This window comes from Mirounga angustirostris, unplaced genomic scaffold, assembly GCF_029215605.1.
Source record: "Mirounga angustirostris isolate CCGP_5_RB_7025 unplaced genomic scaffold, mMirAng1.0.hap1 SCAF_1, whole genome shotgun sequence".
NCBI lineage: Eukaryota > Metazoa > Chordata > Mammalia > Carnivora > Phocidae > Mirounga > Mirounga angustirostris.
In genome coordinates, this window is record NW_026991709.1 from 182,469,752 (window position 1) to 182,486,661 (window position 16,910).

Below are 16,910 nucleotides of genomic sequence, written 5' to 3' on the forward strand. Positions count from 1 at the left end.
CAAGGCAAGGGGATGGTGTGGTTGTGGGTGCAGAGCAGGGCTACTCAGGCGGAGCCACTTTGATGTTATAGCAGGTCTTATCATTTTCAGGGTAGCTAAGAAAGACTGCATCATAAGGCCAGCTCCTTAATCCTACCATACACATCCTTAACCCTCCCCAAGTACAGTCAGATCCTACATTGAAGGCTTGGGAAATTGTGTGCTAAGAGAGATCCTAAATCATATGACCGGGAGATCAGAAGTCTTCTAGATGGGGCAGGAAGCGGGCCTGGCTTTATTTTTAAAGGCACATCAGTGGTGTCACTCCCCGAGGGGAGAGGGTCTTGTCTTGGAAACTGCAGCCAAGCGCGGAAGTAGCCTCCTCCTCTTCTGGGACCGCAGAGCTGCCCGGAAGCTGGCATGGGAAGCGCCGGGAATGTTTCTACCACCAGCAGAGGGAAGGTTCCTTCTGTGGCCCTTGAGGGGATTTCAGGGGCACCCTGGCACCCACAGACCCGTCTCTGTCCTCGTAACCACAGGCTGTCTGATAAAGCTTCTGGGGCCTCTTCCCTCCAGGGAACAGCACAGCCTGGGGTCAGAGGAAAGCAGGGCTCACTTGCTGGTTGGGCGGCTGACCCCAGTCCAGGACCTTACCTCTCGGAATCTCGCCTAACAGGGGCCTTCTCTGGTGTGGTAGAGAGCAACGGGTGAACAGGTTCCTGCTCGCTGGAGAATGCCCAGTTTTGTCTTGTCCTCCTGAACTGCCTGAGGAACTAAGAGCTACTCTCACCCGTTCAGGGACCGCTCCGGTAGAACTAGGGGAGGGCTGGCTGGGCCCTGCAGCAGCTGTGTGCTGACACACTGTGGACTGAGGGTCTGGGAGGCCCGTGTGTGCCTGTGGAGGGGCGCGGGCATGCACAGTGGCCCATCGCAGGTTTATGCCTCCCCCCCCCCGAGTGTGCAGAGTTGGGTCCACCCCTGATGGAAGCACAGATGGGGGATGTGGCCTGGGGGTGTGCCGACAGGAGGTGGGTGGCACGGGACACTGTCCAGAGAGGTCCTGTTGCCCAGGAATCCTTCTGCCTCCTTCCGTTATGATGCAGGTACCACATACAGAGGAGGAGAGTGGGCTGTCTGGGTTCCGGTCCTTGCTGTACTGCTTCTTGCTGCATTAACCTTCTAACTCCTCAGCATCCCCGTTTGTAAAAGAGGGGTGGTAGCAGCATCCATCTCTTGGGTAGTCCTGAGGATTCGGTGAGCTAGGCAGAGCTGGGCTCCTGGGAGGCACTCACCGAATGTTCCATTTGAGACCCCTCTTCCTGCTACTATGGCCCCTGCTGCTCTGGTTCCATGTCTACTGAGAAAGAAGTGGGGTGTGCCTGCTTGGTGGGTAAACGGGCGAACAGCAAGGGGAGGTTCTGCTGCCCTGTGTAGCCCAGGGAGTGTTGGAACCACTTCTGGGAGGCTGCAGAGGCCCAAGGGCACCATTCCAGCTCCAACTACAAAGGCTCTTTGAAGTTTTTACCACCTGGAGCCGGCTGTGTGCCCTGAGACTGCGAGGATTTGAGGGGTCCGTGAGGAGACTCTGGGACCCTGCAGCATCCCTGCCTGGAGATGAATGTGTGCCTGCTGAGTGGGTGGAGCCCCTGTGGATGGTGGCCCTTGAAGAAAGGCCACCGCCCCTCAGGCCGGCCCCTCGGCAGCGTTCACCCCAGAAGGCCCTCTGCCTCCGGGCTGTCACGCAGGCCAGGCGTTTCTGTACTGAAGGAGCAAGTCCCAAAGTTCACACTGAATGCAACTCTAAGGTTGCACTGACAGCTTTGTAAAATAACAATTTAATTTATTTACGTAATAAGCACATGCAAATAATATGCAAAAGAGAGGAGAGGAGAAATTCTGTCATCCTCATACTAGGTCCGGGACAAACGCGTTGTAGGATTTCCTACCTTTTTTCTGCGGGCGTCTTTGGGGGAGTGGCAGTCGTGGGAATCGGTCAGCAGCGCACCCTGCCTTTCTCTCTAGATCGTGGTGTGGACGGGATCCTGAGTGCAAAGTACTGCTCAGTGTCCGAGGCTGAAATGGCAGCCACCGGAACGTTAGCTCTCCTTCGGAAATTTTGAGTAAGGTTCCACTTGCAGGTTTCCCCGGCTATCTGAAAGAGGAGTGTTCCTAGGAAACTTTTGTAAGCCAAAATGGTGTACAGCAAAGACGCAGTTACCATTCTGTTGAAGCAAAGATCATCTCCGGGTTTCTGTAGTGCAGCAGCGACTGGTGCTGATGTAGGTAGGTCTTCCCTCAATACGAAGTGGTGTAACTCCGACTTTGGGACAGTGAGGGAAACCCGTGTTCAGGTCCTAGGTGGTGAGGTCTCCCAGGGGCACAAACCACTGTGGCTAGTGACAAAGCCTACTGGGGTCTTAGATTCACAGGCAACCTCCCCCCGCTGCCGACCAGCACGCACCGTGGAGAGGGGGTGCTTTCTGGGTGCCGTGCAGTAGCTGTATGCTGTCACGTGGCAGGGAGAGGGGGCCGCGTGCACCCTGCCCTCCCGGCGTCGAGTCGGCAGTTTGAGGACCACCCATTGCAGCTTCGTCACACCCTTCTGAGAGGAGCACAGTGGACACCCCTTGTTGAAGGTTTCTGGGCTTGGAGCCTGGCCTTGATCCTAACCACTGCCATCTCTCCACCTTGCCTACCTTGCTCTGCCAGCCCCTCAAGTCTGGGAGGATCTGTGCTACTAGCTCATCGTTAGGCACGCGAGTTCTCTTCCCTGCTCCCCTCAGGGGACCGAGCCCAGGGGGCACAGACGCGTGGAGCTTGCAGACGGCAGCGAGGAGCAGTCAGGCGAGCCCGGTGCGTTCGTGCGGCATCCCCGGGCTCCCCGATAGTGTCGGGGACTGCAATGCCATGGGACGCCGCCTGACAACCTGCCGCTCTGCGGACTTCCCGGCGGGGCCCCTTGTTTGTGAGGGCTCCAGGGTGCCGGAGAAGAACACCAGCTGTGTGCAGGGTGGCAGCCTGCCAGGGCAGGGGAGAAAAGGAGAAGAAAACAAGGATGTATTGATGGATTTAGGGGAAGATAAGGCCGAGGGAGAGAATTGAGCGGCCATGGTAGCCTGGACCAGTAAAGAAACACTTTCGGCTTTCCTGACCCCGGGGGTGCCCTGTGTAGATGGGAACTTCGAGTGGAAGGGGCTCATTGTTCTCGGCTTTCCGAATCTTGGCTCAGCCTGGTGCCGCTCTGCCCTGCTCAGATGCCAGAACAGGTCACCTCGCAGGGTCATGGGACTGACTCTCCAACACGCTGGCCAATCCCTAGAGTCCCGGCCCATGTTAAAACGGCACAGCCTTTCTCCCTGGGGAGTGCAGTCCAGGTGCAGCTTGTAGGTCTTCCTGAGGTCACTGGTGTCCGATAGGCACTCCCTGAGTTGAATTCCTCATCACCCCTTCCCCCTGTGGCCAAGGGATGACGGGGATCTTGGGTAGGACTGCTCCTCACTGCTGCCAGGCGCAGGAAGGGCAGACTGTTGGCCGATGCACGGTAACTCCGGCTAATCAGTGAAGGTCTGGGGTTTGGGGTTAAATTGGGGAAAATGCACGATTAACCTAAAAATCCACTTCGTTTGGCATTTTCTTTTCAATATGACTGCTTTTCTACCTAATAAATTCTAGGCTAAACCTTTAATTTCTTTTTAAAAAATTTTTAATTGGATGGTTGGTCTTGCCTCAGTATTTTTTTTTCTGAATAACGTTCCTTTGTTCAGGTTTGTGGTGGTGAATGGGGGAGACTGAACTTAAAGTTGTAATTCATGTGTTTATTCAACAAATATTTATCGAGCACCATTTATGTTCCAAGCCTGGTTCTGGGTGCGAAGGATATGGCAGTAAAGAAGATTGGCTCAAAATTCTAATTACATTCTAATGATGTAATGACCTCGGGACTACTTAATACCTTAGGAGGCTTTGTTTTGATCTGTTTATAATTAATAGACTATTAGAGCACTTTTAGGTTTACAGAAAAATTGAGCCGAGAGTACAGAGACTTCCCGTATACCGCTTCCTCCAGTTTCCACTATTAACATTTTGCACTAGTGTGGTAAATTTGTTAGAATGGATGGGTTAGTATTGATATATTATTAACTAACCCCACAGTTTATGTTAGGGTTCACTGTTGTGCATTCCTTGGGCTTCCACAAATGTTTAAAGACATTTATTCACTATTACAGTATCGTTCAGAATAGTTTCACTGCCCTAAAACCTTTGCTCCACCTGTTCATCCCTCTCTCCCTGGAACCCCTGGCAACTACTGATCTTTTTACCAGCCCCCTTGTTTTGCCTTTTCCAGAATATCCTATATTGGAATCATAGAGGAGGTGGACTTTTCTGATTAGCTTCTTTGACTCAGCCATGTACCCCTCCTTAGGAGGTTTTCTTTTTGTTTGTTTGTCCATCTTGGAATGGAATGCAGAACCCTGGTAGTTGGGATGGGGATTCTGACAATTTACAGTCATTCATGTCCTGGGTCACTCTAGACGTCACAGAACCGTGGTGGCTGACGCGACCATGTGTAGCTTCCCTGTTCCCAATCATAGGCTTCCAGCTTGCTGTGTGTAAGGGTGGGGGAAACCAGTGGGCTCTGCTGCATCGAGCTGCCTGGGGCCACCCACTCCCAGGGGATGGGACATCACGTCTCCTTTGCAAGGAGTTAATCAAAACAGTTCGTTGAAGACCCCAAGGGGAGAGTGACCCTAAAGGAAGTGAAGGGGTCATGAGGTTGGTTGACACAGCCCGGTCCTGCCTTCGGAGGGGCTGACCCCGCCTGCTGGAGGCTGTTTATCCCGCCACTGGGCTGCTCTTGTTTTTTATCCGATCTCCACCTGAATAAACAGATCCAGAACGTCATCTGCAGCCAGGCTGAGAATCTGCCAAAATTCCCCAGGGAACTGATGATTCACCAGCAGCAGTGGGGAGGGGTGGGCAGTGAGGAGGAGGAGGAGGAGGAGGAGAGAGAAAGAAACCCTGCGTATTCTGATTCTCATTTCCTGTCCAGCAAACAACCTAGGCTGGGCCGTTTCTGAGGCATCACTGGTTTCTTGGAGCAAATTGTCAATTTATGCAGTAGAACAGATGGTTTTGGTTTTCATTCTTAAGGTGAACGAATGTGAAGCGGGCTCTTGAGGGGGTGAGGTTTCGGACTGTCATTCTGGGAGGCGGAACGTTTCTTCTCAGTGGCCTAGGAGTGCTCAATCCTTCTTTTTGCAGCCTCCTTATCTTCATATTTCAAGCTGCTCATGGTGTTGATCCTGGTACATGAGGTACATTATTTCTTGCCAGTTTGGGACTTGGAATTATTTTTTATCCTTTCCTTTTTTGGTGCTCATTTGGCCCCCATTTAAAATACTCTGTTGGACACCTGAACAAGATTAGACTGAGCTTGGCCATGCTCTGTGGCCCCAGGCTGTATTCCTGATGCTTTTTGTGGAGGGACAGGTGCAGGCCGAGGGACATGGGAGGGTGGTGGCCTCTGACAATGTGGTTGAGTGAAGCAGCAGGGAACATTGCACTTGGATCAAATGGCTTTTCAGACACATTTCACCTCTGCGGAGTTTGGTTTAAAAGAAAACGAGCAGTGTCGTCTGAGGCTGAACAGATGTGTGTCCCGTGATTGCGCATCAGCGCTGCGCCTGGACGTAGATGCTGGCCCCAGGTGCATGCAAATAGGCACCCAAAGATGCACGCACAACATGTGTTCATAGCTGCGGTTGTTGCAGTAACCCAAACTGGAAATGACTCAGTGCCCATCAACAGTAGAATGAACAGTCAGCTGCTGTATGCTGTATACAGTATCATACGGCGATGAAGCGGAATTAATGACAGCTCATGCAACAGCACGCGTTGATCCCATGAGCAGAATGTTGAGTGAAAGTAGCCGGATACTGAAGAGCCTGTCTGAAGCAAGAACATGTGTATAAAGCACAAAAGTAGGCAAGATTAGTCACGGGTGGTAGAACGGAGCTGTTCCCTTTGGGAAGAAGAACCGCTGGGAGAGGGACAGGAAGGAGGCGGCACCGTTCTGAATCGCGATTTGAGCGGTGGGTACGTGGGTGAACAGACGTGGTACAAAGGCATTGAGCTCTGCACTTACAGTGAATGCCCTTCTCCGTAGGCCTGTGATATTGCCATGAAAACATCTGCAAACTAATACAACAGCCGCCTCCACGGGGCCATATGGCCCCTTTGGTAGTGCTGTAGTATTCAGCAAAGGAGAAACGATTTTCTTCATCTGTGTTCTTGAAATGATTAGCATCTTCTGGCGCTTGCCATAATACAGCGAACCCCCTCAGGTAGGCATCAGGACCTCTGCCCTGCACTGAGTTTTACACTACATCAACAATAACGGGGTCGCCTTCTGTGGGTTCCATGTATGGGCTACAAAATTACCCTGTAGCCCCAGGCAGCCCTGAAGGGTGTGTGCGCTCCTTCATTCTGGTTAGACTTTGGAGTGCCTGCTGTGGGGGCTGCAGGTGCTGGGGAGCAGAGCCATAGAACAAATTCTGGGGCAGCACAGGATGGGCCAGGTACGAGGTGCTTCTGGTGCTCTGAGCCGGCAGGGTGTGGAGTGTAAGGATGCTCGGCAGGATCACCGTGGTGAGTGCAGGGCAGAGGCTGTGGGCAGGTGTATGACTCCCCCCCCCCCCCCCCCCCCCATCTCAGGGCTAGATTGTTTCTTAGCCAGAGGTTCAAACAAAGCAAGGTCTGGGGAATTTGAATTTTGCTGATTTTGTTAAGTAAGACCTTTTGAAAGTTTGATATTGAGATAATGTGGAAGACACGCTGTTACTAGAGAGAACCAACACTCTGGGAGTTGACAGTGTGGATTTCTGGGAGTCACCATAATTCTCTGGAAGAGCTGCAGGGCGCACCTGCTTCGATGCGAGGACTGTGCGTTGGCCGACTTCAGTGTGTTTAGAAGAATTAAAAGGAATAAGGATAAATAGTGAGGAGTCTCTGTAAGATCACCCTGTTTGCCTATCTTCTCCACTGGCTCTGGTCAGAATCCTGGGTTGTCTTTGAGGGCCATAATAATGATGAAGACTTAGGTCCCACTTCCTGAAGAGGTGGAGAAGACACCGGTGGGAAGGATTCTAAGCAGTGATGCCTGACCTGGGCACTGAGGGACAATGGGAGGGGTCTCTGCTGTAGGAGGCGGGGCGCCGTTTTGCAGGTAGTTAAACCAGATGCAGAAAGTGACTTACAAACAGTTCCAAGGCTGCATCAGAGCTAGAATTAGAATCTGGGTGACTCCCCCCACCAACCCAAACTGGTTGCTGTAGTGTAGACCAGGGGTCAGTAAACTATAGGCAGTGGGTCAGATGTGGCCCACAGCTTATTTTTGTAAATAAAGGTCTACTGGAACTCATTCATTTACGGATTGTCATATTACATTCCATCAGAGTTGAGTACTTGTGACAGAATGCGTGACATACAAAGCCTAAAGTACATACTATCAGGCCTATTATAGAAGACGTTTGTTGACTCCTTATGTAGACAATAGGTGCATAATTTCAGGAACCAGCTGTAATCCATTTGACCCACCTTGACCCTGCTTCCTTTGATCTCCTTTCCCTTTCTTTCTGGCTGTTGTCAGTGACATGAGATCTTTTCCACCACCAACGGGAGTACCTTGTAAATGAGGCTTTCACAGACCCATAGTGGAACAATCACTTACGATAAAAAGTTTTAAATGTTGGTTTCAAATGCCTCTGTCTGTTTTACTGTCCAATTTAACATCGGCTCTGAAAATGTAGCCAAGTGGAGAGAGCTTATCTTGCCTGCCCTCCGCCTTTGAAGACTGATTTTATTTTTGAAGCCTTTAACAGGTGTTGGTTTAATAGACTTGCGCCGTATTAAGTTCTCCTCGCCCCAGAGGACAGCCTGAGGAGTAAACCGACACTGGGCGGAGGCGAGTAGCCGTGATCCACCCTGCACCTTCAACAGCCCCACAGCCACAGAACCATGCTGATTTAGTTCAGTGGCAGAGAGGCTGGGCACCCCTCTGCAGCTCTCCATTCCCTAGGAAGAAAGGTAGCCGTTCCTCCCTCAAATACAGGTCCTTAAAGACATGATCTCAAAGGAACTACTCTTTCCATCCAGAATATCCATGAGTAAGAACTTGAGCTTCCTCTGCCTTGTTGCTGAGGTGGGCCGCACAAAGCCCTCTGCAAATTTGCTGCTCACGCACGCCTCCGGGAAGCTGGTACAAAAGCGAGGCCTAGCTGAGGCCAATTACACAGACCGCTCTGAGGTGACCAGGAAATAGCCAGCTAGCATTCAGACCTAGCCAAGCTATGCTGAAGGTTTATGGATTGAATCCAGGGCAGTGTCCTTAAAATTCTGCTGGGAGAGCCTCTCAGAGGGCATGTCGGATAGTCCTGCTCCCCTGAATTTGCTTTCTGGTTCCTCTTCTCAGCTGTGTGACCTCAGAAGAATCCCAGCAGATCTCTAAGCCTCAGTGTCTTCAGCTATCAAGTACAGAGAATAATAGTACCTACCTCTTTAGATTGCTGTACAGTTTCCCTGAGGCTTCGCCCAGGGCCTGCTACATAAAGGTGTTATTGGTCAGCTGTTGCTAAAAAGAACTTGAACAAGGATCCAGAACTTATAAAGATAAGCGTGGGCCTTCTTGGGAACGGGACAGTTAGTTACGTTAAGGGAGAGACCTGATGACCGCCTCCACGCTGCACGCGGCATTAAAAGCATGGACAGTTTCTTGAGAGTGGACCGCCTGATGGACTCAGAGCAGCAAACATATGTTCACAGCTGTCTACTGTCAAGGGGATAGGAGGGCTTCCCCTGGATGCTGGCTGTGGGCTCTGGCCTTTATGGATGGGTGTCTGGAGGGGGTGTCTTGGATGGACCGACTTCCCCGGATGGGATAGGGCAGAGTGTGGTGGGCTGGGGCCAGGGTGAGTGCACGTAAGCCACGCTCGCTGCGGGAGTGAGGAGGGGAATGTCCTGCGGGTGGTCGGGGACCCAGCAGGTCTCTAGCTGCGGAGTCCCGCAGACGCTTTCGTCTGGAATTTGCTTTGAGGCGCAGCTCCCCACTTCAGCCCAGTCTTCCAGGGGCTGGCTGTGACGCTCTCCAGTTGGAGTACACTTTTTTCCTGCACCAAGAGAAGACTGAGAGCTCCGAGTCAACGCTTTTTTCCTGAGAGAGGAGTCAGGCCTGCCTGCTTGCACTGAAATGTGGCAGAGGGATGGACAGGAACCAGTCATTCATTAATTTTATTCATTTATTCTTTTGCCAGAGCACCTCCCACAAACCAGATCCTGAGCCTGGCTCTGAGGATACAAATATGACTAATAAAAACAAGAACTGGTTTAATGGAGCAACCGCTTTGTGTCGGGTCCCATCACCCATGGGGCAGAGGAACTTCACACCTCGCTTTATAGATGAGGCTCCTCTTGAGGTTCACACCTGCCAGTTGCATCACTGAGATTTGAACCCCGGCCGGCAGGGCAGTGCTCCCGACATGCTCTTCCGTGCTGTGCCCGGTGTCAGCGCAGGAAGAACCCTGGCCCTGGGGCGGAGTGGCCACGGTCCACAGGGCTGTCTAACACGGGGTGACTCTTGCTGTGTGTCGGGGCTGGGGTGGGTAGAGTCCACGGGCGCACAGAAGCATGCGGTCCGTTTTCCAGAGTATGGAACTTCAGGAAGAATTGGATCAGGGCTTTGGGCTAGAGTGAAGAGCAGGGAGACCAGTCCAGTGGGGAGATGGCTGTACCCCCCTGGGCAGCTGGGACCAGCAGTGTTGGAGCCCCGAGGACCTGGGGAGCCACTGCAGGCTACGTCTCTTGTGTTTTCTGGGCAGCCCTGCCTCAGGGCCATGGGCGCTCTTTCTTTCCCTCACGCTCTCAGACTGAACTCCTTTGCATGATTTTCTTCTGCTTAAATGCTGGCGAGTCCCAAATCTGTGAGATTCAGAAATTTAACCTGTATTCATTTCTTATGAATCATTCAGCACATATTTATTGAGCACCCGTTACATGCTTCACACTGTTCGAGTGCTTGGAGACACATTAGTGGGCAGAACAGACTGGTCTCTCCTTGAGCCACAACCTGGTGGGAGAGAAGGTGTTAGACTAGAAATAAGTTATTACTGGATATACCAGGTGATAATTAGAGCTTTTGAGAAAAATAAAGCAGATGAAGGAGTGGAAAGTGTGTGTGTGTGTGTGTGTGTGTGTGTGTGAAAGAGAGAAAGAGAGAGAGATGGGGAGGAGGAGCCTGTGGGTTCAGAGAAGCTGGCCAGGTGTGCTTATATCTCTTCGAGATCTGCTTTCAGTTCTTTGGGATATACAGCCAGAAGAAGTACAGCTGGATCATGTGATATTTACTTTTTTGAGGAACCACCAGACCATTTTCTTCAGCATGGCACCGGGGTTCCCATTTCTCCACATTCTTGTCCACCGTTGTTTTGTTTTGTTTTTAACAGTAGCCATTGTATGAGTGTGAGGTTAGTGATGTTGAGCATCTTTCCTTGTACTCACTGGCCATTTGTATGTCTTCTTTGGAGAAACATCTGTTCAAGTTCTTTGCCCTTTTTTTTTTTAAGATTTTATTTGTTTATTTGACAGAGAGCGAGAGCAGGAACACAAGTGGGGGGCGGGTGGGAGAGGGAGAAGCAGGCTTCCTGCTGAGCAGGGAGCCCGACTGGGGGCTCGATCCCAGGACCCTGGGATCATGACCTGAGCTGAAGGCAGACGCTTAACAACTGAGCGACCCAGGCGCCCGCCCATTTTTTAATCGGGTTGTTTGGGGGGGTGGTTTGTTGTTGTTGAGCTTTAGGAGTTCTTTATATATTCTAGATATTAGTCCCTTATCAGATATGTGATTTACAAATGTTTTCCCCTGTTCCTTGGGATGCCTTAACAGGATCTCTCTGGTTACTGAGTTGGGAGCAGTCCATAAGCCGACGAGGATGGAAGGCGTGGCCACTAGCCTGCTAACCGGGTTACCTCTGCAGACTAGAATCTTCAGCATCACTGTTTGATGTAGTTCCCAGCTGTCCTCTTCAGATCCCATGGGCACCTCTCTTACTCTTCTCTTGTGTCTGTCCCTGTGTGGTGCTCTCCCTCTCCTGGACTGTGGTGACATGGAGTCCCTACTCCCCAGGTTGACCGGGGAGGTGCTCTGCCTGCCCTCCCAGCTCCCGGCCCATGTCTTCTCTGTGTCGGCCTCCTGCCCCTGGCGCTGGCCCCCACAAACTGCTCAGGGCACAGAATTCACTGTTCCTGGCACGATTCGTCCCTTATGCCTCTGTCATCCTCACTCCCACGCTTGGTTGTGGGAGGACTTGCCTCTTTGACCAACTGAGGAAGTCTACAGCACGTGAAAGAGCCCCATGCTCATGTCAGCGTCCTTCCTCCAGAGTGGGCCTGGCACACCCAGGGACCCAGAACACGTTTGAGTCCATGAATAAACAAAAGACAAAGGTAGAAGATGAAAGGCAGAGACAGAGGAGACAGATGAGGCGCCATGGGAGAAGCGGTGGGGGGGGGGGCTCGCAGCTGCCCTGTGGCCCCTTCCTCTGTGTCTGGTCCTGTTTTTCATGACTTGGGGCCACCGGTGCTGCTTGCCTGCTTTTCTCAGATCCTCTTTTCCTGGCTCCCCAGTCGTGCATTCACAGTTCCTGGATGAGGCTCAGCACTGCGGCCTTTATTTCTTGTTCTTCTTTTCCCATACTTAACATAATAAAGGTCTTCTTTTTTCCTTTTTCTTTTGGAGTCCCCAAACTGAAGAGACCATCTTTATTAAGAACATAATAAAGAACTCAAAGGAAATCGCTTTGGGGGGGGTGGGGAGGGGATGTGAAGGGAAAAGTGGCCTTTCATTCTGGGGAGACTTCCCCATGTGTGGAGTTGTGCCTTTGTAAATGGATTTTTGGGTTCAGGGCCTGGGAGAGTTGTGAAGAAAACAAAGGAATGGACAGGCAGCCCCAGAGCTTCTGGGAAAGAGAGCCTTGTTTATGCCTGTTGGAACCGATTTGGTCAAGTGTTTGTTTAAAAGAGATGCCACTTGGTAAGCGACGCCTGGCTTGTGTTGTGTTCAAGAATGCTTTGATTGGCTGGGGACCCTGCCACTGTTGACTCAGAAACTGGCCCAAGTGAGCGCCTGGAACCAGAGGCCCAGCACTGCCACCCAACAGATTCTGAAGTATCTGAATATTGGGATTAGGGCTGCTGTGGTTTGAATCTGCCTGGTGGAGCCAAACCTACAATGGGGGGCGCGGGGGCGGGTGCCCCCCAGCTTCGGTTACCATTTGTCGTCTTTCTCCTGGTTAGTAAATACGGGTTGGTCGGTTAGGCTGGGGGCTTTGCAGAAAGATGACTACAGGTGTAACTAAGGCATGGTGGTAAAACGCCTTTCTCAGACAGGTGTTAAGCCCTCTGAACGCTTAGGTTAACGTCGGCTTTCATGTGGTTTCGGCTGGGTGATCCATGTCCCTGAAAGGCCATCTTCCATACGAGGAAATGAGGAGCAAAGCTATGGGTGGGTGGGGGAGAGTCAGGAGGGTCCAAGGATTTAATTCCAGGCAGACTGAGCACCAAGTTCCTGTTCCCCTTAGGTTGTCAGAAGTGTGTCATTAAAAAAAAAAAAAAAAAAATCCCTTGTGCCTGTCTTCACGCCTGGGAAACCATGAGGTGTGTCATGATGCATTAAGTTGGATTAGACCTGAACTCTGGGCTCTGGTGCCTGCAGTCCCATACGTGATGGGGCTGGGCTCTGTTCTGAAGGTTCTAGATGAGAACGGCAGCTGGAACTGGCAGATTCACCGGGCACATTCTTTATGGGAACAGCACTGGTGAGTTCTGAGTTCTGATCTCAGTGTTCTCAGCATGGCATTCATGACCCCTGCATTCTTGTCCTTGGGGAGAGCAGCCTAGGCTTTGAACTTGGGCAGACAAACTAGTGGCTGCCAGAAAATTCAATATTCTCTGTAGCACCCAGCCAGCAAGGTGATAACTCTGCGGAAAGAAGAACGGGAGGCCTCATGTGAAGAGCGCCACCACTTTTGAGAATTGTCTGCATCAGCTAGGGAAGGAGGTGTCTAAAAGAAACGGCGGGGAGAATGTTTCTTGGCAAAAAGACACGTTCGAGTGCCCTGCCTTTGTGTGTTTCAGGCAGCACAATAAGATCCGCAGTGTGGAGGGAAGTCAGCTGCAGACTTACCTTTCCTTGGAGGTGCTGGACCTGAGCTCGAACAACATCACGGAGATCCGGAACACCTGCTTTCCGCACGGGCTGCACCTAAAGGAGCTGTAAGTGCCCTGCGCTGCCGTCGGCCCCCGGTGTGGACGCAGAGTGCGTGTTTCCCTCCCCACGTGCCCGGGCTGAGTCTGGGGGAGTTGGGCATGCGCCTTCGGCTCCCCTCGGCAGGGCAGAGGGCGGGGGGCCCCAGTCCACTGTCTTCTGTTGGCGCATTTGTAGAGCATTTCCTCATCGAGCAGCATTAGTCTGACTGCAGGGGTGGCTGCTGAGGCAGGGAGAGGCAAAGGAGTCTCCCAGACCTGCCACTTGAGAGGGGCAGCTAGCCCTCGAGTACAGATGCAGCTTGAGTACGAGGCCTGGGTTCTTCCTCACTTCCTGGGCTGCCTGGCAGGAAAGCCAGGAGAGAAGGTTCAGGGGTACTTAGCAAATGGCCCCGTGGGGAGGCCTCCTTGCCGAGGCTTAACCGGTACGTGCGGATCTTTGTGGCACCACCTTCTAAGCCTGGGATGGGGGTTCTTCAGGAGGCACGGACGCCCTTATGTGGGTTCCCAGGACCTCGTAGATCTCTGTTGGTCTGCGTCCCCTTCACCCATCCTAACAGCCCTTCTCACACCCAATGGGTGGGAGCAGAGAGGAAGAACCATTCAAACCTGTTGAGCTTACTGCTTGTTGGTAAAAAAATGTTGTTTGGGGGAAGAAACTAAAAACCCAGGCTCCAGAGACATCTTCAAATGACATGTGAGTTTTCATTCCCTGCGTCATTACTGATCCTGAGTCATTTTGGGGCTCGTTCATGAGGCTAGTTTAGGGGTTGTTTTGACCCCTCTGTTCAGGGAGGCCAAGGCCTGGCACGTGGATTTTCCAAGACCCCAAAGAGGGGGAGCGATTTCTTTCTTAGGTTGCATCACGACACCAGAATTGGAAACGGGAGGCCCTGGCTTTTGTTATGCCAGGATGACAGTGCTGAGCCCCCACTCAGGGCTTTCCAGAGGTGTCCACTTGCCACCTGGCACTCCCTTGCTTGGGACAAAGAAACCAGCAAGCACTGAACTGAATGGCAGTGACCTCTTCTCTGCATGAAAGCAGGAGGGACTTTCTATTTTGGCGGCTCCTGGCCTGTGTATCTCCATCACACAGACTGTTCTTCTTTAATGCGGAGTGTTAAGAACAAACAGTCCAGGCCCGTTGGCATGGAATCCTCATGTGCCCTGTCCTGGGCCGCTGCCTGACAGGCGAAAAATGCCTCATCCCCTTCCTGTCTCCGTGGAAGCAAACTCTCTCTGGTCTTTTCCCTTTTTGTTTTAGCCACAAAAAGCAGCATTGGTCCAGGGAAGGCGGAAGAAAAGAGGTAGTAGTGGTAACTTCTGATAGGAATAACATATTGTTCTTCCCTTTTCTCTCTGTTTTTTCTTCTTTTTATTAGTTGATAGAATGTCCGTTTTGAGGAGAAGTGCTCTTCACATACGTAATCCTATGAGTGGACATCCCATTAAAGAATTGCTTGTCCAGAGGGACCCTGTGCAGGTCTCCTTTACTAGTGTTTCTTTGATACCCTGCAGATGATTAAAATGAATTGGCTTATACACATTTATAGGAGTGTGTGTGTGTGCATTTATAGATCTATATATAAAAAGTTGTATAGTGAGATCCACTTTAATATTTAAGGCTGGTGGGGCGCCTGGGTGGCTCAGTCAGTTGAGCATCCGACTCTTGATCAGGTCATGACCTTGGGGTCATGGAATCGAGCCCTGAGTTGGGTTCCCTGCTCAGCAGGGAGTCTGCTGGAGATTCTCTCCCTCTGCCCTTCCCCCACCTTGTGCACTGTATCTAAAATTAAATAAATAAATAAATAAATAAATAAATAAATAAATAAATCTTTGAATAAATAAAAATAAATAAAATTTAGGGTTGTTTCCCTAAATTAATAAATCCGTTCTGACTTTGCCTGGAGGTTGACCTTCTGATTCCTAGGGCTTTTCTCACCAACTCTGAATGCTCACTCTTGGTTCGTGGGTGTTGAGGGAATCCTGCAGGTAGCTCTGGAGATGGCCCCTCTGCACGGCCTGGCTGGACTGTGAGGGTGCTGGGGTGGAGGTCAGTGACGTTGACCCCACCCTCCAGTGGAAGGCAGCCACAGTGTGCTCTGACCTGCAGTGAGCCTTCTATCGAGGCCTGAGGGGATGGTCCTGACACCCAAGTTTCCCGGCTCCCCCATCTAGGACTAAAGATGATAAATGTGTCATCGGAAACCCGTCCCTCTGGGTGTGTTTTAGCTTTTTCCCCCAACTCAGCCAGCGTCTGTAACAGAATGAGGAAAGCCCCCTACTGACCACTACGTTCTCTGTCCTTACCATTCCAGCAACCTGGCAAGCAACCGGATCGGCACCCTGGAGTCGGGAGCATTTGATGGTCTGTCACGGTCGCTGGTAATGCTTCGCCTGAGCAAAAACAGGATCACGCAGCTTCCAATGAAAGCATTCAAGTTACCCAGGCTGACACAACTGTAAGTATAGAAACCTGCACTTTAATTAAGGTTAGCCAAACTTTATGGAGGCCAGATTGCCCCATGGACCTCGTTCCAAGAGCGACCCCTTCCTCACCCCCCCTCGGTGAGGCTCTGCATAAACTATCATTAATGGCCCTATGGTGACACCTAATAAAAGCAAATTAGGAGCTGCGTCTGGTGCCTGTGGGCTGCCTCAGGTTGTGGAGAAATCAAGATCCCCTGAGGATCTATACGCTCGTCCTCATTGGCACTTTCCAAAATGAAATGAGGAATCCTGCTGGTTAGCTGATCCTGGCTAATGCTTAGGCTGTGTGGGTTGGGGTATTTATCTTAGGGGTTTCGTGTGTGTGTGTTTTAAAGTTCTCATAAAATCTGTACTGTGGGCATTATCGTGTCCAACACTTTTTGAGCAATCTGAGAGAAAGTTGGTGTAGCCAGAGGTAGAGGTAGTGAGCGAAGAGGGGGGCCATCATCTTCCTGATAATTACTACAAGGTAGTTGGTTTGGTGTTTTGTTTTGTTTTGTTTTGTTTTTTAAGAAAGGATTTATTTGTTTTGTTTTTTGATATCCAAGGCAGAGTGCACTCTTAGGATGGCACAGAGTTTGGATTTAAGAAAACCTATTTCCTGGAACCCAGTGGATCATTTGCTCCCCGGTTTTTTGTTTTCCTGTGTCCTCATTGTCTCAGAAGAGGAATCTCAGGAAAATAAGCCAGTATGGGAGATTGGGTTTAAACAGAACACAATAATTGTTCAGGGCCAGGTTTGGCAGCAAGACGGGGCGCCCCACACCCCAGCACCCTCACGCCTGTGTGTCCCTCACACACACACACACACACTCACACATACACTCATTCTCACATATACACACAATCACACTCACATACTCTTACACATACACACTCACATATACACTCATTTACACTCACTCTTACATACTCACACATACACACACACATACATACACCCATGCAGAAGATCTCTGGTCTCTTCAGCTCTGGAGAAGGTCTCTTGATGCTCAGGAGGTTGTGTGTGGGGCAGTCATGAGACACTACAGAAGTATTTGGGGAAAACCAAGGGCTTTCTGGTCAGCCCTGTGTTCTCCCCTCCCCTTGCCCCAGTGTTACTAATGGACCCAGCCCCCCCCAGATTC

At 51.1% G+C, this 16,910-nt stretch overlaps 1 protein-coding gene across 10 annotated transcripts in view; it reads left to right on the plus strand.

Annotated features, from left to right (window-relative positions):
- Positions 1–16,910, plus strand: part of LRIG1 (leucine rich repeats and immunoglobulin like domains 1) — a 111,925-nt gene that overhangs the window by 61,916 nt on the left and 33,099 nt on the right. For 9 of the 10 annotated variants that reach the window (XM_064593976.1, XM_064593952.1, XM_064593956.1 and 6 more), the window contains 2 exons: positions 13,165–13,302; positions 15,612–15,755. In XM_064593976.1, the coding sequence (XP_064450046.1) occupies positions 13,165–13,302; positions 15,612–15,755 (282 nt within the window). The remainder of the gene's footprint in view (positions 1–13,164; positions 13,303–15,611; positions 15,756–16,910) is intronic. The other variant, XM_064593967.1, reaches the window with a different exon arrangement.